The sequence below is a fragment of the Grampus griseus genome (assembly GCF_964374135.1).
Source record: "Grampus griseus genome assembly, chromosome: 15".
Lineage (NCBI taxonomy): Eukaryota > Metazoa > Chordata > Mammalia > Artiodactyla > Delphinidae > Grampus > Grampus griseus.
In genome coordinates, this window is record NC_139009.1 from 41,049,637 (window position 1) to 41,077,104 (window position 27,468).

Consider the following 27,468-nt stretch of genomic DNA (forward strand, 5'->3'; position numbering starts at 1 on the left):
ACGCGATGAAGAGTGGCCCCCGCTTGCCACAACTAGAGAAAGCCCTCGCACAGAGACGAAGACCCAACACAGCAAAAATAAATAAATAAATTAATTAATAAACTCCTATCCCCAACATCTTCTTTAAAACACACACACACACACACACACACACAAAAACAAACGCATATGCCCTTTAAAAAAAAAAAAAGTATGTTCTTCAAGAAAAACAAAAAGTAACTGTATATTTTCCTATATCAATAGAAATAATGAAGAGCTGCTGACTATTCTTCCAATTACGAACCATGAAAATGTGTTTGAAGTTAAATATGTACTTTTCACATTCTCTTTTCTATATTGAATAATTCCGTCTTTCCTAGACCTAGTCTCCCAATCACGAAGAATTCCTGTTGATCTCTTCTGGCCCTCTGCCATTTTCCTTGCACTTAGGTTTTGGATACCTAAATTGAGCACAACATACCAGTTCAAGGCATGTCCAATTTTAAGAATACCAGTAAAATTATTCCACATTACCACAAGGTATACTCTTCTATTAAACACCCTAGTGTGAAGCTTGGTTGCCAATTTATTTAGTGATTCACTCTTCAACTCAACCCCATCCCTGTTCATCCTGCCATATTTCTCTGCCAACCCCATTAAAAGCCTACTTAGTCCCGTCCCTACCTCCAGAGTGATCATTGTACCTACCTGCAAAGTTGAAGTCAAAATTAAAAAAGATGTGAACTTGCTTTCTAAAGCACAGCGGTAAAGTACTCTTATCATTGCTAGTGATTTGCTCCTTGCATCTTGTTCTTGTCTAATTAAACTCAATCACTTTCTTCAGAAACTCAAAAAGGTCATTTAAATTGCAGTCAAGTTCTTCCAGGTGTTAGCTTCACTACTCAGTTTGGCGTAATTGGAAATTTTATCGAGCTTTCCCTATCCCATCATCCCTGATATTAATGAAAATATGAATTAGAGCCAATCCCAGTCTCAGCCCTGGGAAGATGCACTGAACCTTCTTCCCAGGTGTAATAAAGATTGAACACCCCCCTTTGTGGGCCTCCTTCAACCAGTCTGACAGATTTCCATTTCTTTAGAAAAAAACAATAAAATACTAGGTGGCATTTGAAAGGAAATGCCTGTAATTAAATCATAAAAGGCATACTTTTTGATGCACAAGAAAAATTGCCCGCATACTTAATTGATTTTGATGTTAACAAACTCATTGGTATAAAAAACTCTCCCCTGAGCTGTACTTAATGCTCCTTAATTTCCATACCTCTTTACTAGTCCTTGATCCTGACAACGGCAGTCCTGTCATCCCTTGGCATGTTCCCTTTTCAGTTATTAGTTTGTTCTGATTCCTTCTCTGCAAATGTGTTTTTATTTTTAATACAAAAAAGAGCACTGTAAACAGTTGTCTCTCCTCCTTCCTCCCCACTATACCTCCTTCTTGTCTATCCCAAGCAAAAATACTGTTAAATCCTTAGCAATTCTGGTTTCTCATATGACATCACTTTTCTCCCCTTCTTCAGTTCTTTTGTTCAGTGACCTCAATACTAGTCTGTGTGGAACTACCTCTTGGGTAGCAAATAAAATTAGCCTTTAATAATTTTCAAATATAAAACACTAGAGACACCAGTAACACTGAATTAACAAGCTAAATAGAATGAAGAATATGCAAAGCTGAAAAGAATTACTTGGGCTTTTCTATCTCCTTGAGTTATTTTATCTTTTTCATTATATTAAAATCTGAGTCTTAACTTGGTGAATCCACCCTGCTCCTGAAACGGTCATGTTTTCTTCTTAAAAGCTACATTAATGAACCAATTGACAGTACGAGAATATCCAGAAAAAATATTTCTAATACTTGAAATTAAATATGACTCCCAATTGTCCAGTTCTTGGCAGCTCTGAAATAGGGAAGCACATTTTGTTCAGCAGAACTGAGAAAGAAGTTCAGTGATAAAAATAACACGTATTGTCTGTTTTCTTTTCTCAAAGGAATAGAATATGTATGCAGAGCATACATAATAAAAAAGTAGTAAAAAAGCATTGGAGCAGCCATGGCCCAATTACAAGAAAAATCATTATGGCCCATGTTCAAGAGCCTATTCTCCCCTTAATAAGCATATATAAATTGCATTGACACTAATGGCAGATATGTTTGCTCATGAAGGAGAATGAGCACCTAAAAGCCATTATCCACTGCCTAAGAAAACATTTACTGCTGCCTTTTAAAAATCCTTTTTTCCTCAAAATTTATTCCCATGTTTAATCCTCAGTTGGCAATGTAGCCACCTCTACTATTGTATACATATATCGACTAAGAAAAAATAAAGGACAATGAAGGAGAAATATTTTTAAGGCTCCACTCGTTAAAAAAATGCAGCATCTTCCCTAGAGATTTACTGGAAAAGGAGAATTTGAGATTAACAGAATGCCTCTGCTCAGTGTCTGAGGCATCCAGATTGATGATAATCTCCAATAAGAAACAACCACCTGGGTGGTGTGTTTGCACAGAAATCTCAATTTCTAAATCAAATCTTTCTACCAAAACAGATAGTAAGATTATAGGCTGAGCCTTGCTCTGAGTTGGGTTAAATTTCTGCTGCAGAAGAAAATGACCACCCCTCCCCAGCCTTAGATCCACTTGTTAATTCACTGAAAAGTTATTGAAAGTTACTGAGTGTGTAGTATACGTATAAGGCAGGTGCTGTATTAGGCAATTAAGAAATAATGTTGACAGAAGCAGACTTAGCTCCTGTTTCCACAAAATTCATGGCCTATTGGGCTAAGGCAGACAAAACCAGGTAAGAAAATAATTAACTATATGATGATAAAACTCAGAAAATGTCAAGAATTTGATGAACAGCATGCTGGGTTGGTAAATATGGAATGCGGGCAAGTACCTGAGTGGATATTTAAGTTAAATTTGAAGAACTAAAAGGAGAAAGCCATGCTAAGAACTGGAGAAAAGGAAGGGGGAGGTGGATTCCAGGAAGGAGAGACAGATGAACAGAGGCTCTCAGGTGAGAAAAACCCAGAGAGTGTGGCTGGAGAGTCATGAGTAAGTGAGGTTAGTGCTCAGATGAGATGGGAAGATGAGTCAGGGGTCAGATGTCACAGTGCCTCCTGATTCTATTAGGAGCTACTGAAGGCTTTTAGGCAGACATAAGACATGAGTCTCTCTGTATGTGTGTGTGTGTGTGTGTGTGTGTGTGTGTGTGTGTGTGTGTGTGTGTGTGTGTGTGTGTGTGTGCATTTGATCTCTCTGTTGTGGATATAATAGATTGCAGACAATACGAAGTAGAGTGTTTATAGAAGAAATGGAAAAAATGGACAAAATAAGATAGTGTCACCAATATAATTGCAGGATTTATTAATAATGTACAGAATGATGGAGAAGGGGGAAATAATGCTGGTCCCAGCTTCCAGGCTTGGGTAATTGGATATGCAGTGAATAGTGTTCAACAGAGGACACACACACTAACATACACACACACACAGAACACACAACTCCAGATATTTTAGACAGACTAGGTGATATGTTGAAACCCAAGGACTCCCTACTTAGGGATCCCATACAGTGTGTAGAACATTTTCTCATCTGAGTTCTGGGAAATCTCTTCTTGGGCTTCTTTGCTGGCAACTGCTTACCCTCATGAGCCTCGGTGAGGTTCAGACATTCCCAGGAATGACCTGAGTATGTACTGTCCTGTATTCAACAAATACTTGACTTAACGGTATATATAACTCTGGTTTAAAGATGTGGTCAAATGTAGGACTTCGCATGAAGAGTTTCCAGCAATTTCCTTTAAAATTTTTTCTTGTTCAGTGATTTCTGAACTTGCTGTAAAATTTAATAAGAAATGTCTATTGCTTTCCTGATTCATGGCTGGCTTCATGTGGCCACTAGAGTGTTTGAAAAAGTCTCATTCCAACCTGAAGCCTCAATGGCAAGGTTCCACTGCATCTTTGGAAACCTTTTTTATGCTATATAACTCAAGGCTGACTTTTTATTCTTATGAATTATTGACTTTCATGAGATCTTTGGCAAAACATAATTTCCCAAATATGAGTCACCCTGATGACAATTACTGTGAGAAACAAAACATTGTCTTTAGTTCTGAGAAGCAAGATGCTGGGAGCTGGGGGAACAGAAGAGGTGTGGTGGAGGAGTGGGGGGAGAATATGCATAATTGGTGTGAACCGTCAACGTTTACTCAGGTTATATGCCCATTCATCTTTGAACTCTGAGAAACAGCAAGTTGGTTTCCACAACTGAAAAAACTTTCAACTCCTACACAAGGGAGAGGGGACAGAATATAATTTCTGCTCTAAGGCCTTGGCAGTTTTGAGAAAGAGTAAATGGCAGGCTAATTTACTGAAATGCTGGTTTATATTGTGTTCTCCCTTCAGTTCTAAGAAGCTAGCCAAGTCCCTTGTAGCACTTTGCCTCAAAGGCTTTTACTCGGCAGAAAGTGGAAGGCAACTCTCTGGAAAACAACACCTTTTCTAATCTTTTCTGAAGGCCTAGTTTGCAAGGTGTTCAAGAAAGGAAAAAGTAACGAGCAGAACACATTCGAGGGCTGAACTAGATGAGGCAATTACCACTGACTAGGAGACAGAGATGAACATCGGTGGGATTTAGCAGTACTGAGTGTCAGCACCCTGCTCTCTGGTCAGGTTCAGGGTTTCAGAGAGAACTGATGAGGTAAACCTCGGCGGACTGAACCACAGCTCTTCAGCGACAGGAGTCAGCAAAGACCCTTCGCCTCCCCTAGGACAGGAGCAACAGGCTTCTTATCGCTTAAAGGACAAACTTGGAGAACTGTCTTTTTTGGTGAGAACCAGTGAAGACAGAAGCCAACAGGAGCTTCTGCATGATCCAGGGTGTGGGTGGGAGTGGGGGTGACGGCACATGACTGATTAAATATCCTGTAACCCTAGAAGAAAGGCCTCCTAATTTTAATAATTAGGAGGCCTTTATTTAATAATTAGGAAAGGCCTAATTAGGCCTCCTAAAAATTAGGAGGCCTAATTTAATAATTAGGAAAGACTCCTAATTTTAATAATACCTCCTGGAAAAAAAAATCTGTTAAACAAATGTGTTTGTCATCCAAATTGGGCAAGTTTGAAAGGGAATTCCTTCTCTTTCGGATCATAAGCGAAACCTTACCAATGGCCTATGGATTCCTAATGAAGTCTTAGGTGCCAGAGTTTCCCAGTATTAACCAGCCAAGGAGACACGGGTGACTTCACCGTGAAGAAACAGTATATGCTCAGTATATGCAGAAGAGTGGAAACATGTGACATTAGCTTAGGAATGATCCCCCAACAGAGTCAATTCTCTCTGAGTTCTCCTTTGAATCCACCACTTATTTGTTCCTATATCGATAAGCCAACTACATCCATATAAGTATCTGTTAACTCTGCTTCCTAACATTATGATTGCTGGTGAGAGATAAATGCACAACCATTTAAGTAACAAAGGAATGATGTATTCACTGGAAGTTGAAGAAAGCAACTGACTAATATAGAATATAACTATTCATTTAGAAGTTTGGTAGGAATCTATGCGATTGAAAAGATACATCTTAAATTTTAATGAAAATTAGATGGTAATTCATCTAGGGAACATTTCTGTTACAATGATCATTTTCATACTCTATTCATCACTTCCTAATTCACAACGTGTTGCACTGATTTTAAAAGCATGCTAACATTCTACACATGACTGTAATTAAATACATAAGAATGGGAGGGAAAAAACGAAGCTGAAATAAATAAAACTAATTGTATTTCAAATGACTACTATAACTACAGTAAAGGGAAAGGAAGGAAGGAAAAGGAAAGGAAAAAACGAAGAAAGGAACTAATCAAAGTTATTTATCAACTTAGCTTTTGACCATACACATTAAATCTTAGGCAGTAAGGACTGAGAAGAATCGCAAACTAATAGTGAATTGTTTTCAGTCCGTAGTAGTCGTGGTAGTGTGGGCAATTTAAAGCAATTCTGAAACTATTGTAGATGTTTGACTGGATGGAGCAAATGAGAAAATGACATCACTGGGAGCCAAGATTCCACCTTGGAAGAAGGGATATGAAAACATGGAATGGGGGAGTCAAGAAACAATGCTGTAGATATGGAGGTGCTAGTGTGAACCCATGCTTTCTAAAATACGTGTATATGCATTTTATGTGAACGTGTAATTGATATGTATGTATGTACATCCAGAAAGTGAAGAAGTGCTAGAAAAAATGTTGGAGTGGAGGCATGTCACAAGATCCTAGAGGCCAACTTCATGGGATTCATAGTGGCCCAAACAGGGACATTTTAAGCACCAAAATAATTAAGTGAAGTAATTATAAACTACTTGAAAATATAGAAACTTGTGGGTCTATACCAATAAGAAAGGAAGGAAGGAAGGAAGGAAAGAGGAAGATGGTGAGAGAAGGAGGAAAAGAAAAAGAAAAGAAGAAAGGGAAAGAAAGAAAAAGAAAGAATGAAGGGATAGCTCTTGTATATAGTAGAATACTAAGTGCTGACTCTAAATGTGGGAAGAGAGATGGAGTTTGAAAATAATCACTTGTAACTACTGTGTTAAAGACTGGATCAGGTAAAATCTTCAGTGGATGATACATCTAGGGCAAATTTTTGATGAAGTACAGATATTTTCATTGTCTTAACATGTCTCTCCACAGTTTATTAGTTGTAAGGGAGAAAAACGTACTGTTCAGTGGAGAAACTGGGCAACATGCTGACCAAGCATTAAAATCATGAGTCAAGGACATGGACATCATTTCCCTCCAGATGGGATACTGTAAGAAGACCACACAATCAACAATGTATTTCATCCAAGAATGCAAAACGTGAATATAATCATGGCGAAACATCAGATAAGCCCAAAAAGTGACTTTACATTGATAAAAGGTCGGAGGACTATATATCTTTTTAATTTATCAATGTCATCAAAGACAAAGAAAGTCTAAGGTAATGTTTTCCATTAAAGGGGGCTAAAGAGACGTGAAAACAAAATGCAATGTCTGGCCCTAGACTGAATGCTCTGATGGAAGCAAAAATGCTACAAAAGACAACACTGGGTCAACTGACAAACAGGGAATATGGATGAGAGAACAGATAAAACTATAAAGCAGAAATTAACACACCATTGTAAAGCAATTATATTCCAATAAAGATGTTAAAAAAATATTGTATCAATGCCAAATTTACTGAAGTTGGTGACTCTCTGTTCTGTAAAGGGATATCCCTATTTTTAGAAAATGCACACTGAAGTATTTAGAATGAAGGGCTATTAAGTATATAACTTATCCTCAGTTGGTTAAGAAAAAAATGAGAGAGTGAAAATGTCAAAGCAAATGGGACAACACGCTCACCACAGTAAAAGTATATCAGTGTTCTTTGTACTTTTTTAATTTTGAATTTTTTTGTAAATTTGAAATTATTTCTAAACGAAACTTTAAAAAAATGTGTTGCACCAGTCTTTTGTTTCTATACCTTCTTCATTCACTGTAGTACAGGACTTTACTACTTTACATCCTGAAGTAGTTAGTACATTGCACAGGATTCATTTGCTCAAAAAATATTCTCTTAGCTTACTTTCCAGCTTAAATGCAGCAACTTCCAACTGCCTGAAAACCCATGAAATATGAATTCCTTCATTCAGAGCACTGATCTATTGGCCCCCAAAGGCCATTCTAGCCATGTCAACCGTGCTATGGTTACATGAAACAAAACAAACCTTCTCTGTTCCCTGAACATAAGTCTGTCTAGCCCCATCTAAGCCATACTTCCCTGTGTGGAATGCTCTCCCAGATACTTTTATCTTCTGTATTATCCTTTCTTTACAGCCTAGTTCAGATATTATCTATTGCTTTAAGCTATTCCTGAAACCTTTAAGCTCTTCTGAACCCCAAGAACATGAATTGTTTACTCAACCGTTTAGTACATTACATGCTACCCTACATGATCGGTCGTCATGTGATTTTGATATGTGTATATATTATCCTCATAAAATCATGTTATGTCCGGGAATGTATTCATCATAGAGTCATACATATATTAGGATATTAATAAATATAAATAAATGAACCATGAGTCAAAAAGCAAACAAATTTTTAGAAGTTAACAAATAAACAAAATTAAAAAATAAAACTAGGTGCTCTCTCAGTTCTGGTTAACAATGGCATTTCAAAGAAACATACGTCACTTAACCTCTTTGAACCTCAGCTTCCTCATCTATAAAGTGAGAATGTATATACCCTATCTACTTCATAGGGCTGTGTGAGATTTGAGACAAACTTAAGGGACTGAAGAATGTTCTACTGCGATTCTCACATGTCCTTGTCCCTGGCAGTTACTTCTTCCCAACGTCTTGCACATGACCTTAGACCTTGTTAATTTCTACCCCTTTTGATAAAACCGAGATTGTCCAAAGAGCGGATGCTAATCTACAGAAACAATTCATTCTTCTTCCAAGAACTGCCTTTAACCAAAACTAGCTGAACTTCAGCTAACACTCCTGCCAAAGCCCTATAAATATTCTGCCTTCCTTCTCTAAGTTCCCAGTTTCTTTAGAGACTTCTCCTGTTGGCAATGTTGAATAAAGGCTTATGCTAATGGCTCCCTGGTTGATTTCCTTCCTGGGAGAATAAAATGACATAACATAGCAGTGGTTTTTAAATGCCAATCCATGGACAAGCTGCATTAGAGTTCTTCTGAGAGGTTTTAAGAAAAACAAATAACAATGATGAGCTCCTCCCACACTTTCTGTGGTGTCTGGTCAGGAATTGGTCCTTCTAAAGCTCTTCAGATAATTCTGAAACAAAGCAAGGTTGCCCCATGTGTAGAAAAAAGTTTTGGAAAGCCATAAAGGGCTAATGAAATACAACCCGGTAAGAGATCTGTGGGTTGGTAGTTTGCTTCATTTGAACTCAGGAATGATTCTCTTAAAAGTTAAAATCCCATACATGATATTTCTACATTGATACAATCACCTGATCTCTGAGTATGGAAACCCCCTTGAGACTGAATGTAGAACAGACACTTCTCTGCTGCACAAGGACTGTCTTGTGCCTTGTACTAAAATAATTAACAGGGAGATAGTCTCTAAAAAAGAAAAAGGAGCTAATATCCCAGCGGGTCATGTGCTGGAAGTTATTTTCAGCAGAGAGAATAAAGGGGCACCGATTCCTCTTTCATTCGGTTTGCCTGTGTCTCCGGGACGCACCTGTATGTGACTCACCTCAGTCAGGAAATCTACAAATCAGGGATTGAACTTGACATTCTTAACATTAGAATTTAACCAACGGAGCTAAATGGCCCCAAATGATCTATTATAGCTTAAAATAAAAAGCAGTTCACCTGACAGAATGCCAGCATATCTATCAATATACCCAGAAGCTAAAAAGTATAACTTGCTGCTGTTCATTGCCTAAATATATAAGAAACAAAGAAATTGAACAGAAATTGGCCTCCAAACAATAATTTCAATATTTTATAAAGCCCTAAGATATTTATCAAGCCATAAAATTAAAATATAACTTCTTTTTGCATTATTAAATGAAAAAGAACATGACAAAAATTGTTGCTCATTTGAGATAAAAAACACTTAACATGCTGCTTATTAAATGTACTTGTTGCTGGAAGAACTGGAATAAGAAATGAACTGTGTGTATCAGCTTCAAGCTGTTCACTTGGTTTTCAAAGTCAACTGCAAGAAACAGGAAAGTCTAAAGCTTCAACAAGGCAAAGGTGATGGGGCTTTACCTGTCATGGCCTGTTGATCATCCACCGTTAACTTTAAACTTTTTCCTCGACGAACCACACGCACTGTGTGCCATTCGTTATCATTGAGGTTATAGCCGGCAAAAAGGGTCTCGGGACCTTTGCCTGTAGAATATGCCAAACAGTCATTATGGACACTCAGAATCAGTCAAGCAAACGAACCTCACAGAGAGTGAGAGAAAGAGACAGAGGAAGGGGGGAAGTGAGGGAGAGGGAGGAGAGAGAAGAGAGAAAGAGGAGAGAAAAAGGAGACAGAGAGAGGAGAGACTGGCTGGATCAATTCTCAAGCCCATTAGAGTCATAGCAAGCAAGGAAAATTACGTTAACAGACATTCAGCTGTAACACTTTAAGAAGGATCTTTTAACGTTACACATTGATCAAAGACAAACAAATTCACCTGTTGTTATAAATAGGCACAGTCAATACAGCACTGGGAAGCCTCCTAAAACTGCACACTTTTCCCTCCCTCAGGAATTCTCTGACTTTGCCTTATCACTTTCTTGCTAATGAAGTAGCTAGCAGTCATGAAACCTCTGACCTTGGGGAGGTCATCAGCTCACCATTTTCAGTCAATGGCACCTGGCTGATTAGACTGGCAAGGAAGCAGCTCTGGGTACGAGACTATGTGACGGCTGCTCTTCGCTCCTACATCATGTACCTCCAATGTTCACCAGCTTCTTAAATGTATGGAATGTTGTGTCTGAGAACTAAGTCTGGTGGAGGCACAGACAGTGGGTACAGGTAAAAGAATGGACTCTTAGGAGGTGAAGAAAGTGAAAAAAACACTGCCAATAAAGGGCCGAGTGTTGAGTGGGAGGGAAGAAAAAACAAATGAGATTAAGTAGCAGTACAGGGAAGTGATGCCCAGCTAAGGACCAAAGGAAAGAGGACAAGAAGTGTAACCTACTGGGAAAGCAACCGCGAGTGAACCCATGTAAACCTGTGCAAGTTGAATTTAAATTGGCTTAGGACAGAGAGGTTATTTCAGGAGGTATTTTGAAATTATTGAAATGACAAAGTTAGACAAATGTCTCTCTTCCACATAAAAATGAAGGGAAAAAAGAGCTTTCAATAGAACTGGAATTTTTTTTTTTTTTTTTTTTTTTTTTTTTGCGGTACGTGGGCCTCCCACTGCCGTGGCCTCTCCCATTGCAGAGCACAGGCTCCGGATGCGCAGCCCCAGCGGCCATGGCTCACAGGCCCAGCCGCTCCGCAGCATGTGGGATCTTCCCGGACCGGGGCACGAACCCGTGTCCCCTGCATCAGCAGGCGGACTCTCAAACACTGCGCCACCAGGGAAGCCCAAGAACTGGAAATTTTTTATTAAAAAATAAGCATTGTCAATAATCTGATATTATGATTCATTTAAAAAATCATGAAAATTTTTAATGATACATTTTTTGGTGATAGACTTTGCCCTGTTTTTTAGGTACTGACATTTCTATATTTATACTAAAATAACTAAAGACATGACACTGAGTTGAGTTATATGACTTTCAACTAACTCAGGATCAGGATAGAGTTCATAATTTCTTCCACCAAATTCTATCAGCCAAACCAGCCAATGTCCAAGGACCATAGGAGGATGTATGAAAAGGCCAAAGAGAAGAAGAGAGAAAAATAAATAAATTAGGGAACCAAGTACTAGAAGAAACCTCAGTAGTCCGTCCAACAGGAGATCACTGTTTGCTTTTAATACCACAGGCTATCCAGCAAGCCCACTGATTTCTCTCTTAGGATATTACTGATGATACAAGTTCTGTCTTCCTTGGTTGGGTTTTCTCTGAGGCTTAAAATGAGCCAGTGACATAAGTTAATTTTGCAGGATGAACTGCCTCCTATCTTTAAACAGAACCATCATTAAAATTAGTAATTATCTCTTTTTGTTGCTTTAGAGAAGTTAAATTGCATCTGGATACATGAATAAAAACTAGTCTAGACAGAACCGTTTTGAGAGATTGATCACTAAATATCTAGAGGAAGCCTGTTAGTTCAACAACTGCAAAAATGCTTTGAGACCAATTGCTGAAAGCAAGTTCCAGGATCAAAGGAACTCTTTCTAGTTTCAACAGTGAAGAAAGAAGTGTTTAGTAACTCTGCAGAATCTTATCATCCTACCAGCAGCAAGGGCCATTCTGAGTTTTGATCTTTGAAAAGAGAACATATCATTTTAAAGCTATTTTTATAGGGAAGATTTTTTTTTTCTTAGAAATGTGCGCTTTTGAAGCAGCTTCACTCCCATTCTCTTAATTTAAAAGTGTTTTGTCAAGAAGAAGAAGCATAAGGATGATATCATCATTATACCCCATTCTGGGCTTGATCTCGCAGTAAAATCATAATGCTTCATCTATGAAACAATAATTCCCATAACAACAGGCACAAAACCCAATTAAAAATAACCCTTTGGTTCATGAAAATCTCTGCGGGCCAACTTCAAGCTCCTTCCTTGCATTATTAAAAATGTGAAGAGATTAATTTAGGAAGACAGGGTTTTGTTTTTTTTTTAATGCACTTAATATTCTCAGTTCAAAACAATGTTACCTATGCAACATGAAGTGTCGTGGAGAGTGCACTGGACAGGGAGTTAAGAATTGTGGTTGCTAGTCCTTAATTTGCTACTAAGAAATAAGTTAGAGGCTAGTAAATGCTTATTATGTACCAGGCACTTTATTTATTAACTTATTTCATCTTTACATTATCATTTTGCATATGTGAAACCAAAGGCCTAGAAATCTAAAACAACTTGTCCCGAGGTCACACAGCTAAAATGTGATAGAAAAGTGTTCCATCCTAGGTCTGACCTACTCAAAGCCTGCATACCTTCCCCTGCATGATACTGCCTCCCAGCTAATGTGACCTTTAGATAGCAACGTGACTTCTTAGTTTCCTCACATCTAAATGAAGAGGATAGGAAAGTTGCTCTTTGTCATGACTTCCAGCTTGCTCTACAGCACAATCACAATGTTACGAAATCTTACACACCTTCTGCATAAGTCATGGTGGAAAGAAATCTCTAAAAAATACACTGTACCTCTACTCAGGGATACTGAAATGGCTGGTACTAAAGACATGATATAGATCGGTTTGGTACTAGATCCACCCACAATCAGCAATTTGCTAAAACGTGCAGCTTCTTGTAGTCTCAAGAAGTCAGGCTTACAAAGTGAGGAGATGGTCTAGAGGATGTCTGCAACGCCTTTGAGATCTCACATTCTCACAAACATTTTAAACATATGTATTTGGTAAAGGAAGATGGCTTAACTGTTGAAATTGTGGAGTTCAGAGTCATTTGTCCCCATGGCAAAATTACAGTCTTTCAAAGCATTAATGATCTGAATTCCTTTTAAGACTTCTTTTTCCTTCTGGGATAGCAAAACATGTCTCATTGGTACTAACACCTTACTCCCAGCATTAACGTGAGTGTTATAGAGTGAATATCTACAAAACTGGGGCAGTGGTTTTATTATTATTTTAAAACATTGGAATTATTTTTTTCTACCTGTAATCACGCATAAAGAATATAAAAATCACATAAAGGGGAAGTTGCTCTGCTGTTAAAGAAGCAGGCTAGCTTGTCCCCCAAGGCATCACCCAGAACCTCTGGATTCTGCAGCACCCTCTAGGGGGCTCATTTCTCCCTTTAGGAAAGTGATGGGTTTCTTTATCAGAAAACTCCAGCAAGGGCTTTTAAAAAACATTTCCAAGTAACCCTTTGCTCTTTAAAGTCAGATTTAAAAATACAGATTTTCTTCACTTACAAATTAAAAAAACCTGTTTTTCTAGGACATCATTTATTATACATATCAAGGTCCAGAGTTATTCAAAGCTACCCTTTTTAGTCTATCTGCATTATCAGCCCTTTAGCATGCATTTTCAACACTCCTTTAATTACAAAGTCCCAGTTTATAAGCTCTCTCTTGAAGATTTTATAGGCCATATCCTCTTACGTCAAGTGAGTTACAGAACAGATTGCCTTTCCTTATTTCTATCCATCAGGAAACCAAGATTTAGGATTTGTGCTTAATTTCAGCAACTTGATTCTTTTCTTTCCTTTAAAAATACCCCCTGCATATTGACTCTTCTCCCTAATTATTTTTGCTAATCACTTTAAATTCTATTTGAAAGTATTTGGGCATAAGTCAATAAATGAATTTATTTAATGAAGAAAAGAATAGCTTCCAAGGGGATGAAGTGATAATTAACCCAACTCCCCCATTTTACAGACAGCTTCATGGGAGGTTAGTTGATATATATGTATATAACATCGTTGATGGATTTCAGGTTTGTTTGCAAGCATATTTTTAATCTATTTTAATAGTTGTTTGTTTCTTATTATTTCACGAATATTTCAAATTTATTTCATATTCAAGATGTATATAATAGTAACTTTGGATCCTTTTGGGAAGAAGAAAGCCTTGTGTGCAAATGTCCTGTGAAGTATTTATATTGTTTTTTTTGAATGTGAGGAAAGAAACATTAAAGAGCAATAGAGCAGAATAAAACAGAGCTAAGAAATCTGCGAAGCAATGTGATCAAAGCTGTCTAACAGACTAAAATGACAGCTGTCCCTAGAGCTGAAAGATGGATGTAGCTTGGGAAAATGAAACCAATTATATTTTTAGTTTTCAAACTTTTAGACTTGAGTGCCACAAAGCTGAGACTCATTACGTACTCCTTAGGTAGCTATCTCCCTCTACTGGTATATTTTAAAGATGCTAAATACACAAATGAACCATCTGTATCAGGTACCCTATCTCTCACTCTAGTTCAAAATAGTTGGTTCTAGCTTCCTTTTCGTTGCCTTAAACATCAGATGTAAGTAATTTCTATTTTATAACTATCTAGTGATTTGAGTAGCTAATCTGTTTACTCAACTAAGCCATTTAAGCATAGGGATTCGAATGGGTACTTCTGCAAAGGCACAACCCAGCAAACTGCATAGATAATAGGCAGGTAGGAATCCATTTAGTTTGCCTTCTAGAAATGATCTATCTATCTCCATTTTATTAAGAACAGGTTGTGTCTTTTCAACCACAGCTATGTGGGCTAAAGATGGGCATCACATGAAAGTGGATCCTAAAGTTTCCAAAGTTCTTCTATAAATTAAAAAAGAAAAGATTGGCATTGCCTTAGGCATATAAATTGGTTCTATCTTTATACATAACTGTTCAATGTTTTTTGATCATTAAACTGCCTATAGCACCCAGCAATTGAATTAGAAATTACAGCACCATACATCTTAGAATTATGAAATTTTGAAATCGAATTGTCCATACTGTATCTGTTGTCTGTCCCATTTAACTAGTCTTATTCATTCTGGGTTATGTGGCACCCATATCCTACTAATTTAGTTTAAAAATTATTTTGTACCGAACACTGATCGCACAAGCATTGGGAATGCCCCAACTTAGATTTTCGAGGAGCTTTCTCGAAAAAAAGATGTAATAGATCTAATTCTAATAGATCTAATAGGGGTCAAAACACTTCTGCAATGGACCCAATAGTAAATATATTTGGCTTTGCAGAACGTGGTTGTCATGCCAATTACTCAACATTGCTATTGTAGTGCAAAAGCAGCCATAGACTATATGTAAACAAGCGTGTGTGGCTTTGTTTCAATAAAACTTTTTAAAAACAGGCAGCCAGCTTGTACTTTTCAGGTCTCTGTAAGATACACTTAAATAAATAGACAATTTAAATTCCCTTTTCTCCTGAATCTTTACGTTGAATATTAAAGAAATAAGTAATGGAAAAATAATCAAGAGTTTAAGAGTCAGGAGACCTGAGTTTTAGATTCACTGTTACCATTAAATCCAACAAAAGCTTAATTATGCTAACTTAGTCTAATTCTTCTCCTGCTCTTGGTCTGAGTTTTCTTAACCGTAAAACCACAACAACAAAAACTAAAAATAATTTTAAAAGGCTGTAAATGGCATAAACCAATTGCAAAGTTCCTCTACTTCTAAAATGTAATCATCTTTCCTGTTCTACAAATTTAGAATGGCAGCCTTCATTAAAATGCATGACATTTGTGTGTATATATAAAATTAGGTGTCTTATCTATATCAACTTTTCCGAGTACTACGAAGCTTTATTTGGCAATTGGCTTTGAGGACTACAGCCTCCAGTGGGAGGCAGGACCTGGTGGGAAGCTGGAAACAAGCCTTGTCATTGTGACAATAATAGCAAGAGAGAAAAGCCAGGAAAAACAGAAGCAAGAGCCACCACTGCTGCTTGCCTGAGCTATGGCTCTTGGCAAGAGCACTTATGCCCGTAAATGACAGGAGGATGTGTTCCTCAGGTTGTAATTATGATACCTTCAGCCTCCTATTTGACTTTGCCATTAGTTTCTGATTTTAAAATAATTACTTTAAAAAACAGCCAGACCTCTGCTTGAAAACCAAGCAAACAAACAAACAAACAAACTAAAACCTAAGGAGCGTAATTCCTCATTAAATGTTTCTGTTTTATCTTTCTCAAATTTTAGATACTGGGCTGGGAGCAGAATTCTGTTTTTATTTCTCACATGAATCAGCTAGGAGAGTTAATTACCAATTAAAATTGGAAACATGTAAAGGGCACTTCCAGATTCTTCTTTGATATTCACTAACCTTACTAGGGGAAGGACCAATTAAAGAGTTTGTGAGCCCAGTGCAAAATGAAGACATGGGACCCTTGTTCAAAATGAAGCATTTCAGGACAGTGGTAGCAGAGCATTAATGCAAGCACAGGCCCTTCAAAGCACAGAGCCCTGGGTGACTGCACAAATTGCAAGCTGTTTGAGCCACCCCTAATTAAGAGTCTAAGTTTTGTGCTTATTTATTTTTAAAGTTTCCTTTAGTTAGCTCTATATTCAGGAATGTGCAGACAAGACTTCATTTATCAATGTAAGATAAACGGTTGGGTCACCTTCCCCATACTGTCTGTCCTTAATGACAAGGCCTCTGGGGTATCAGAGAAGCTGTCTGTCTCAGAGCTGTCTTGCTGGCCAGGCCTGGTGCCAGTCATGACCTTGGACTGACTAATCACCCTAACAGCCATGAAATTGAGGTACTAGCCCAGCCACCTAACTCCTCCCTCTTTAACCCTCCTTAAGCTCTCCTCAATTTAGCTACGGAGACACCCTTGGGAACTATTCAGTGTTTTTATAAATAGATATTTGCCTTTACTGTATAGGCAAAGAGACATGTATAGAGTCCTAAGAACAAACAAATTTTTTTATACTAAAAATATTAGAAATATCCCTCCCTGGAACTTCCCTGGTGGTTCAATGGCTAAGACTCTGCGCTTCCACTACAGGGGGCACAGGTTCGATCCCTGGTCGGGGAACTAAGATCCCACAGGCAGCAAGGCCTGGACAAAAAAAAAAAAAAAAGAAATATCCCTCCCTAATTAAAAAGTACTTTGAGCAAATAATATAAAGTTAGACATTAAGCTTGGAGATGAGGGTTTTTCAAAAATGAACAGTAACAGAAGAAAGACATTTTGTAAACTTTTAAAAACCACTGGAGAAATGAAATAGTCACATGCTAGTAAATTACATTGTATTTGCTTTGATAGGATTGCTACTTAAATCTTTCCTTTTTTTTTTTTTTTTTTTTTAACTTTCTAGAATGTGTATATCTTGGTCTGGTGCATAGGTTCTGGATTCACAGATTATCCGAGTTTTTATCCTAGTTCCATGAGTTACTAGCTGTGTGACCTTGGGTAAAATATATAAGGTCTCTGTGTCTCAGTATTCCTATCTGTAAAATAAGCTAATAATAGAAACATTTTACAATATAAATTTAAGGCATTTTAATTACTTAAAACAATGCCTGGTACATGGTTCACCCTCAATTATAGTAACGGTAATATTATTATCAGTATTATACGGCCATTATAATTGTTATCTTCCCCTAAATGGGTTTAAAACCTCAGAGAGAATATCTTATGTCTTATCGTTCTGTGCCTTGAACCTAAAAGCCATTCACTAATTATTTATTGAATGGGTGTATCTGTTTAGATTTTGTGAGATGTTTTTTTTATGGTAGATGAAATACCTCTTGATATTGAATTAAGTCAAATAGTTAATGAAAAGTAACTCCATTAACTTTTAATGCCTATCTTCACTAAGAAGTGTCAATAATAAAGTTTCATCCCTCTGTTTTCATATTTGGCAGCATGAAATCTGATAAGTCAAATAACTGGAGAACTTGGGTAACTCAGTTATCTGGCTAATTATTTAGACAGTTTCATTGTTTACTTCCATTGAAAATTAATTTAATGATGTGTAAAGCCTAGGAGAGCAAAATTACCCAAGGCCTGCAGTCAGTAATTTCCAAATGCAAAGAGAATAGTTGGCTTAGGAATTGGAGGATTCAAGGCTTAATGAGTATTTAATTATAAGAAAACACGGATCTTATCTGCAAGAGGCTCTGACCTTGGAGAGCTGCTGGAAATACCCTACAAAGACTCCTCTGCCATTTTCCTAACTCATACTAACCCTTTTCCATCATCTACAAAATAAAATTCACTATATATAGCTGCCTCACCTCCTGTTTCATTTCTGGCTACATATCATAGCTCTAGGCAAGTGAATAAACAAGGTTCAAATGATCTACTAAGAAACATTTAGCCTTTACATATAGCTTTGTTATTGATTGTACCCATTTATGACAGATCAGGATAAATATCTCTGATGCAATTCATTTTGATGTAAAAAATGTACATTTTAAGAAATATAATTACCTTTTAAGAATATAATTATATTTACAACACAGTAAAAATGAACACAAATTATATAAATATATTGCTAAAAGAATGTTTCAAAAGAGGTTTCTTTAAATCTAATCTAGCTCAAATGACTGGTTTGGGAAGAAGCATAATAAAACAAACCTATTATAATGAAAGGAAAAATGTGGACTGTGACTTTATTTTAAGGAAAAAAGGTCATTTCCAAGAAATGCTTATCACATAATAGGATAGCTTGCAAGTATAAAATTAAGTACTAAATACTTAATGTGATTTTAATAAAGCATTTTAAACTGAAAGTATACTCAACGTTGGCATAACATGAAAAGGATTATATTGATTTATATTGACACTTACTTAAACATGTCTTATGTAATACCTACACAATGCCAAGCTATCTGAATGAAAAAAGTGAAAAAGTATACAGATACCGAGCATTTGGACATTTACAAATATTCAATTTGACATTCCATAAACAAAGCCATGGATTATAGTCACAAATGCAAAGATTTTTAAATTAAATATATGATTTCTCATCCAAACACATTGTAATAGCTACAGAATTCATTTTAATGAGAAGATCAAGAAGACTGTACAGTTCTGTAAAATTCAAGGAACAATGGCTTTACCCGTGTGTTACTATAAGTGCATTAGAATATCATTAAATGAGAGTCCTTCAATATTTTGGGGGGTATTCTTGTAAAAACCTTCTCCCCAAATAAGAAGCATATTAGAAAAAAAAAAGTAAGTTTCTGGCTTTGTTAAGTTTATTTGTCCCCTTCTTTTCATTTCACAAGCAAGTCATATCAGTGTTTGAAAATCTAGCTTTCAGTATTTGTTGTAAACATTACAACCAACTTTTTTTTTTTTTTTAAGAAAATGCATTCTAAGGCATATGATAAGGGATAGTTTGTCTTTAGAATTTTTGAACTGTAGCATCTCATTTGTTTTGATCTTTTTTCTTTTTTTTCTCAGTGATTGCCCAAAGGAGGCTATGGACAAATAATACATGATAATTCATTCATTCATCATGTAAAAATTAGAATGATAATATAATTTTTTTTTTCATAGCATTGATATAATGATTTACTAAATTCTTTATTTTGGATTTTATTATTGCAATAACAAATAGTGCTAACTTAATTTTTTCCTTTATCATAATTAGCTTATTTATCAGGCTTACTTATAGTCACTAACTTGAGGGCTATGATTCTATTTGACTGTTTATTTTAGTAACTGGAAAAATAATTGGGATTACTCCTTTGTTTGAAGTTGTTTTTGGATCAAAGTCTTCTGAAATGAATGACTTCCCTTACTAAACAGGAGGTATTCTAAGACGGTGCTTGCCCAACTATAGCAATGGCTCTCAGCAATTAAATCTTACACAAGATTAATTTGGTTAATCTCAGGAGAGAGTGTTTGGAGGGTCCCTGAAGCTGGTCAACCAACTGCTAGAAGTAATGTTATATCTGGGTGCTTGTTCCTGGTCAGTCTTGCTATGGTGAGATTATGTTAGTTAGGCTTTCACTTTAGTGGGTTAGTGTCAATGATGATAACTTATACCAACACATCTAGAAGTATCTCTTCATTTATGGTTATTCCAATCTGGTTTGTTTCTCAAGATGTTGCTCACAGATGCTTCCAATCAGTTTTCATCTGATTGCTCTGAGGTCACTGATGAATCATCATAGAACTTATTTTTGTACATAAATGTTTTCTCCCTATTTTATCTTTCTTCAGCTGGCTCAGTGACCTGGACCTGCTTTATAACACTTCAGTATAAAATCTGAAATAAGCAATAGATCAGATTTTAAAATACTGCATGTTATAGTCACATACTGGACCTAATGTTTACAGTATGTTGCTGAAGTAAAAGAACCTGTTGCAAAACATTTGCACACCATGACCCTATATTTTTAAAGATACACGTGTTACACATTTATTTCATTAGCACTATGCATAAAATATTTCAAGCCTATATTTAGTCTGATCTCCTGGGAAGGTGGGAGGGTGAAGAATTCTCACAACTGTATGAAAGATGCATTCAAAGAACAAATGACAACAAACAGTCCAATATTAAGTACAATAAAAGTAATAGTAACTGAAATACTCTTAGAATTTCTTACTTTACCTTTGGGGAAACTGTTTTCATAATACACTTCTTATCCATCTTGCTCTTTGCTCCCATTGGTAACAAGTGAAAGAAATGGGTAAGAGCTCTGAGCACACTGAATATTTCAATCTCCAAGTTTTTGATGGTCCCATGCATTCCCCCCCGATTTAAAGAGCCCTGCCCACTTGACTTACGTACCATATGTTTGCCAGTAACGTGTTGAAGAAATTGTAATCCTCAAGGGTATTTCACAGTTAAAGTCAAAACATTTTAAATCAGACAGCCTGGAAAAAAGATATTTGTGGAGAAAGCCTGCTGCTCCTACATCCCCTTGGAGGCGAGTATACTGTCCTGCTCTGAGGACAGCTGACTGGATCACCAGTGGGCATCTGCCCCCAAAGCTAAAATCTGGTGATTTTGTGAGGTGACACGATTTGAAATCTCTGCTCAACAGGACCGGTATAAGTAATGAATATACCGATTCTCTTTCTAGGGAAGTTTGAATACATAGCATACATTGAGTCAACAGCTGAAGGGGCAGCAAAAAGTCAAAAGACATGCACAGGAAGAGGCAGTGAACAGTAATCATGAGGTAGGAGACACCATGAGTAAACAGAAGACACGAAAATGCAGAAGCTATAATCAAGCAGAACCAAGTCAGTAGAGAAGAGAGGAAGCTAAATGGAAGCTCAGCTAGAAGGCTTATATTAATCATGTCTGACCTGTGGTTAAGTGGGCAAAGCATCTTTTAAATTATGCATCCACTTTAGAAGGTAGCAGATGCATAATTCCTGTCTAGCAACTACATGAGGAATTGAGATCCACAATCACAGCATTTGTTTTCATATTCTCTGACAGGTAAGCAATTGACAAAGTGTAAATTGTTAGTGGCTTTCTTTTGAGGAAAATTAGGAATGCAAACATTCTTGAAAAAATTCTATATTTGTCTACACTAGTAAAACCAGTTATTTGACATGGCACCTTAGATCATCATTGAACATTAAGGCTGTCCAAAGGATTAGAGGCTATTTTAAACAGAAGTTCTTGAGTACTTTTTAGTCTTTCTGATCCTTTAGGATTAACTCTGTATGAACCTGAATCATTAAAGTCACATCAGTAAAAAGACAAAATGCTCCAAATACAAAAAAGAAATTATTGTTTTCTTTAAAATGAGTGAAATTCTAATCATACATCTTACAGTGAGATTGACTAAATGTAAAAATAAAAAATCTTAATAATGGCTAGGAGTGTCTAATGTCTAATTCCTATTTTTACCTTCGATTTTCTGGATCAATGATAGCATGCTAAAATGCTACCTCCCTACCAAAGAAAAAACAAAACCAAAAAGAAACTCTAAGCTATGAAGGAAATGGCAAATGTTTAGAAACCAGCTCTAATAACACAATAAAAACCTCCAACCAACAGGTTGTGGTCTCACAATTTGTGACATTTTGTGGTATAAAAGAAAATTTCCTTTTCACAGAAGCCAAGGGGATATCAAATTCAGAATGTTTCTTCTGAAACTTTATAGGTTTTTCTGGCAATTTCTACTTTGGCCATTGTTGTAATACTAACTCTCAACAATGAAAGAGAATTTGATGAATTTGGCCAATGCCAACCTGGAATTTTGCATTACTTTGAGCACACCCTTTTGCACTAGTAATAAGAAAATGCTTTACTGAATAAATTAATAATTGAGCGTGATTTCAAGATGAATTCTTAACCTGCACAAAAGAGCAATCTTTTAAAACACTTCAGCATTTTATATTTGCATATAAGCAATAAACCAATTAATTGTTCACTAAAATAGACCCAACTCTTCTACTTATCAAGCCCACACACTACAATTTTGCACAATCTATGTAGTCATTAAATGTGTACTCTTCTTTATAATTCTCATACATTTTAGATATGGAGAATTCAAATGGGCTCTCCTTAAATGTTATTGCAATTTTGATATTTTTTTAAAGACTCACTGTCATGTGCCAATTCCCTTTGCCTGTTTTGGCTATTTGTTTTTCATCAGAAATCTACGGTCTCTATATTTTATATGTAATTTCTTTTAGATTTCTGTTAAAAATATTCATTCATAAACTGTCTCTTTTTCCTTTCTTTCATATATACTTTAAACTTTAAAAATGACAACAGCAGAAAACAAACAAAACTCCTCTTTTCTGCATGTATATATTCATCTTCCTTTATTCCTTGAGCAGTTCCTATCCTAGGTGATGGACAGCACCAGTCACTGAGAGGCAATGATTGACAGAACTCTACAAATCAAGGGATGGTTACGTGGAGGCAGAGTCAGAGGCTCCTTTTTGCAGTTCTCTGCTCTTCAGGCACCAGGCAGCTGCTCTGACCTGAATATTTGTTTCATGTTAACAACAGCCAGCCTCCAGAAATTTCCTCATATCTTTTTAAGTAGCCTGCCAAGTGGCAGCCTGATCAAAGCAATCTAATATGGCTTAAGTGCCACTGGTTGACATTTTGCAATCTTTTATTGCTTTCCATTTTTATCTACATAAAAAAATTGGTGATAACTAATATCCAGTTGATCTTTTCATTCTGGTAATAAAATGATAATACAAAGATCTTATTATCCACTCCAGACATCCATCATAGTACATTTTCCGATAACATATTACTCAGAGCATTTCTTCACTATCTCCAAATCAAAAGTGAGGTTAAGTACTTGGCCTTAGATTCCCTTTCTCTCCAATCCTTAGAGAATGAACTACAAATAAAAGGAGCTGAACTTCAACCCTTGACACTTTGTCCACATTAATGTCATCTCCAATTTTGTTGTCTCTGTGTCTTAAATAAACCATTTTCTGTAAGAAGACAAAAATAGTTGGAAGCTCTGCCTACTAAAATATATTTTTTCAACCCAGAGAGTTTTTATTCTTGTAAGAAAACAAGAGGAATGAGAACAAGAGTAAACAACATTGGAAATGGAGAATTAAGAAGAGTAAATCTTGGTAGGAAGGAAGAGCAGGCGGGCAGGAGAAGAGACATGTGTAAGGATTAAAGAAACACAAATAATCAAATAAACAAGCAAAGTAAACATCAGAGAACATGGGTTTATTAAAAGCCACTTTTTATATGAATGCAGAGGTGGCCCCAAACTTTCCTGTGGGCAGGCAGGATATTCCATAATTATGTCATTGACTTGAAAAGACAAAAAAAAAAAAAAAAAAAAAAAAAGGAAAGAAAACACTAACAAAAACAAAATCACAAAAGCCTCCTTGCATCCACTACATCTTTAAAGTAGTTACTTATATGACAATTAGGACTCACCTATAGTTGATAGGAGCAAGTTTAGTTTTCAAATTTTCAATGTATTTAAACCTTCAGATTATAATACTAACAGTTTGTAAGGTTAATAGAACAAGAGAGAAAGAAAAAACAAATGGGACTATTGAAGCAAGCAATACACTACCACGATGCCAGATTATCAGAAAAAAATTATATAGAAATATATAGCCTAAAAAAAAAAAAAAAGGAAATATATAGCCTAATGACTTTGGATGTACTGCTGGGAATTACCGGGCAGCAAATTTGAAATTGAGACTGTCTTGGCCACCCTATCTCAGGCTACATACTTTGGCAGACAAAGAGAATGCAGAATAAGACCAATGGCCTTTCTAATAGTACTTACTACAGGCCCTACTAATAATGCATTTGAGAAAATTTCACAAGGGGTGGAAAATTTCTTTTGTGTTCTTTATAGTTTTTAAAAGTCTTAAGTCAATCAGTACTATGGACTAGGCAAGAGACTCTCATACACTTACTTTCTGATGCAAACAATTCATGTCTCAGTCACACAGTACTATTCAGTCTGACTTGGCCTCTTTTGGTAATAACTTGGTAATGATTAGTTGGTATTTGTACACATTTCTATAATAATTATTTTTTGTAGAATCATCTGTAATTTGTCTTTTTTTCATTAATTCAAATAATTGATCTTTATGTCAAAAGGACGTGACTAGACAGTCCTTTTTCATCTACCTTTATTGAAATACCCTTCACTGTCCAGGGAAGACATTTATCTGCATTAAAAGATGCTGGTTCTTTTAGCAACTCCCATATAAAATGATTTTATGATGGTAGACTATGGTTCTCCACATTGGAGTTGACTGGGGAGGCAAGAATAATCTGATTGCCCTGGACAGAGGAGGATGGAGGACCATATAATAACACCTCTGTGTTCACCTTCCCATCTGTGAATCTGCAAATACTGACCTAATCTAATACCAAGCTGCAGATAACAAACATATTTTAGCAATGAAATAAGCTAATGGACATCAATGAACTGAGATTGGTCTGGGATTGTGTGCAGAGACATTCCATTTGTAATCGGAGAGATCAAAGCATACATTTTGACACTGACATGGCCGCTATTCACAGAGACGGTTCTTTTTAAAAAGTACCCTTTCCACACATAAAAATAAGCTTTTGATTTTTAAATAAAAACAGCCTCTCTCCTTCCATTTAAAGATTCTTGACAGCTTTTCCTATGGGGCAGGGGAGGAAAGGTGGCAACAAAAAATCTGACAGAGATGGTCCCTGGAATTCAAATCAGCCCTTTCTCAAAAGGACCTTAACAAAAGGCTTTCCCCTGGCCTGTGCATGGAAGATTCCATTGCTGCATCTAAACTACTGACACAAGAAGGGCTGAAAAAGAAACGTATCTGCCATCTCCTAGTCCCAGAGGTCTGAATACATGCAATGCAGCTAGACCTTCCACCCTCCTCACTTACTACCTATTCTTCAGCAGCAAAGATTGGAGAGTCTGACGCTTTATATATTTTCTTTTCCGTATCAAGTAATATCTCCTGTAAACTGAGGAAGGGAGGGTGGAGGGGTGATGAGAAAGGATGGAGTGACTACAGGAAACAGCTGAGCAATTCTGAGTAAGTGTAGAGAAACTGGAGAAGATTTCCATTCAAAATTAATAATTTAGAGTTTAATATTCATTCTCAATGCAAGATAATTTTTATGTTACAGTTTGTATACTTCCTGTGGAAATTCTCTTAAAGACATCAATTGAGGTATTCTTTATTAAGCTCAAAATACAGTTGATGTCTTAGGTATGGTATAATTTTTAGACGGTGGTGGCAGAAAGTTGTGATTTAGTAAATGTACATTTCAGTTTCAGACAGACTTATGGCTTACAGAGGATAAATGGAGTAAGTCAATCTTTCACTAAACTACAAGTTATACTGAGATACAAGTATTTTATTTATATTTTTTATTGGGTACAAAATGCAGTCCAGGTGGACAGCTCTGCTTATTTATCACTGTGAGTTAGATTTGCATTATTTGAAATGTAAATTCCTCCCTCTCCTCCAAGTTGAGTAATGACATGAATTCTAGATGGAACTTGGAGTTCTGGCTACATCTGCCCACTAGTCCCCAAATAAAACAAAGGCAAAGGAAATGAAAACATTACCTGATCACTGAATGTGCTTTCCAGTGACTGCTGTCAAGTTAAGGCATTTGCAGTCCTGTCCGAGGTGTGCACTGAAAGCTCACAACCATTGGTTTAATCCAAGTAATTTAAGTGTAACACACACTCCTTAAAAAGGGAAAATATCCACTAACCAGCAAAAACCTTTGTCCTCAAAGGTATTATTCTGTGAAATATCCAGAGAAAATACTATGCTTAATATCAGTCTTATAATAATAAGCCAAATGGAGAGAAGGAGCTAACAAGGGTAATTAGACTATAAACAAGTATTTTAAAAAACCATCGATAGAGCTGAGAACACAGAAGCACATTTGATGGCGTTAATTTCCATTAAATACTAGAGCTTATGTAGTTATATTCTGTAAATAAAAACCCATGCTTTATTGTACGCCTAATATAAATAAAATTATAGCAGAAGTCTAGAAAAATAGTTTCCTCACATGGATTTTCTAAGGGAGAATCAAGAACATCTTGATTCCAGGGAGAATCAAGAACATCTACGGCTGCACTGAGTCACAAATCTGGCTTTGGGAAAAGATCTTGTGAGTTGTCACCTTGTCTGCATCTATGCTCCAGAGCTGAAAGCTAACTGGACCATGGTATCAGACTTCTAAACCTGTGCTCCTTTTCAGAGAGTGTAGTAAAGATGGGGTTTGAGAAGAGATGATGTATACTTGAAAAATTCTACTTGTGTTAGAGCTCTGAGAGATTAGTTCAGGAACTGTCTTCTGTTTGAGATGATTTTTATGCCTGTATGATAATATAATAATTTATTTTTTCATAAATCATGATTCAGTTACCTTTTTATTGCTATGATTGGAAAGACTGGCTTTTATTCTGCTTTAATATGAATATTAAAATATTTTAAGACAAATCTGAGTTGTAAGAAGCACGGGTATTTGAAATAGCATGCATTTAATTAGATAAAGCTTCGTGTTTTTGTAAGTTGGAGACCGTCATTTTATTCCTCAGAGGATGACTTACTGACATTTGGAAACACAGCCAAAGGTTTTGGGAGTAGACTCCATCAACTCACATTCAGCATTTTCCAAGGATATAAAAAAAAATGTTTTACTGACTATGACAGTGAAAGATTAGAAGCTTGTTAGAACCATTTTAGTTAAATAACTAACAACTTTGATATATTAGATGAGATTCCTCAATGTGGTCAGCACAACCTGGAAAAGAAAAACCTAAATATTTACATAAAGAAATAAGTTTACACTTCAGATAATGCTACAACTCAAAATAAAATCACAGTCCTTACATCCTTTCAAGTTCTCTAGTCCAAATCAAAAAACTCAGTCCATGCATCTTTTCTAACTCATCATTTGGCATGCATATCACAGATTTGAAGG

General features: G+C 36.3%; 1 protein-coding gene across 33 annotated transcripts in view; it reads right to left on the bottom strand.

Moving 5' to 3' along the window:
- NRXN1 (neurexin 1) overlaps window positions 1–27,468 on the bottom strand; it is a gene marked incomplete at its 5' end in the record, with an annotated part of 1,123,860 nt that overhangs the window by 571,069 nt on the left and 525,323 nt on the right. For all 33 annotated transcript variants that reach the window (XM_082672696.1, XM_082672716.1, XM_082672704.1 and 30 more), the window contains one exon: window positions 9,776–9,898. In XM_082672696.1, coding sequence (XP_082528822.1) covers window positions 9,776–9,898 — 123 coding nt within the window. The remainder of the gene's footprint in view (window positions 1–9,775; window positions 9,899–27,468) is intronic.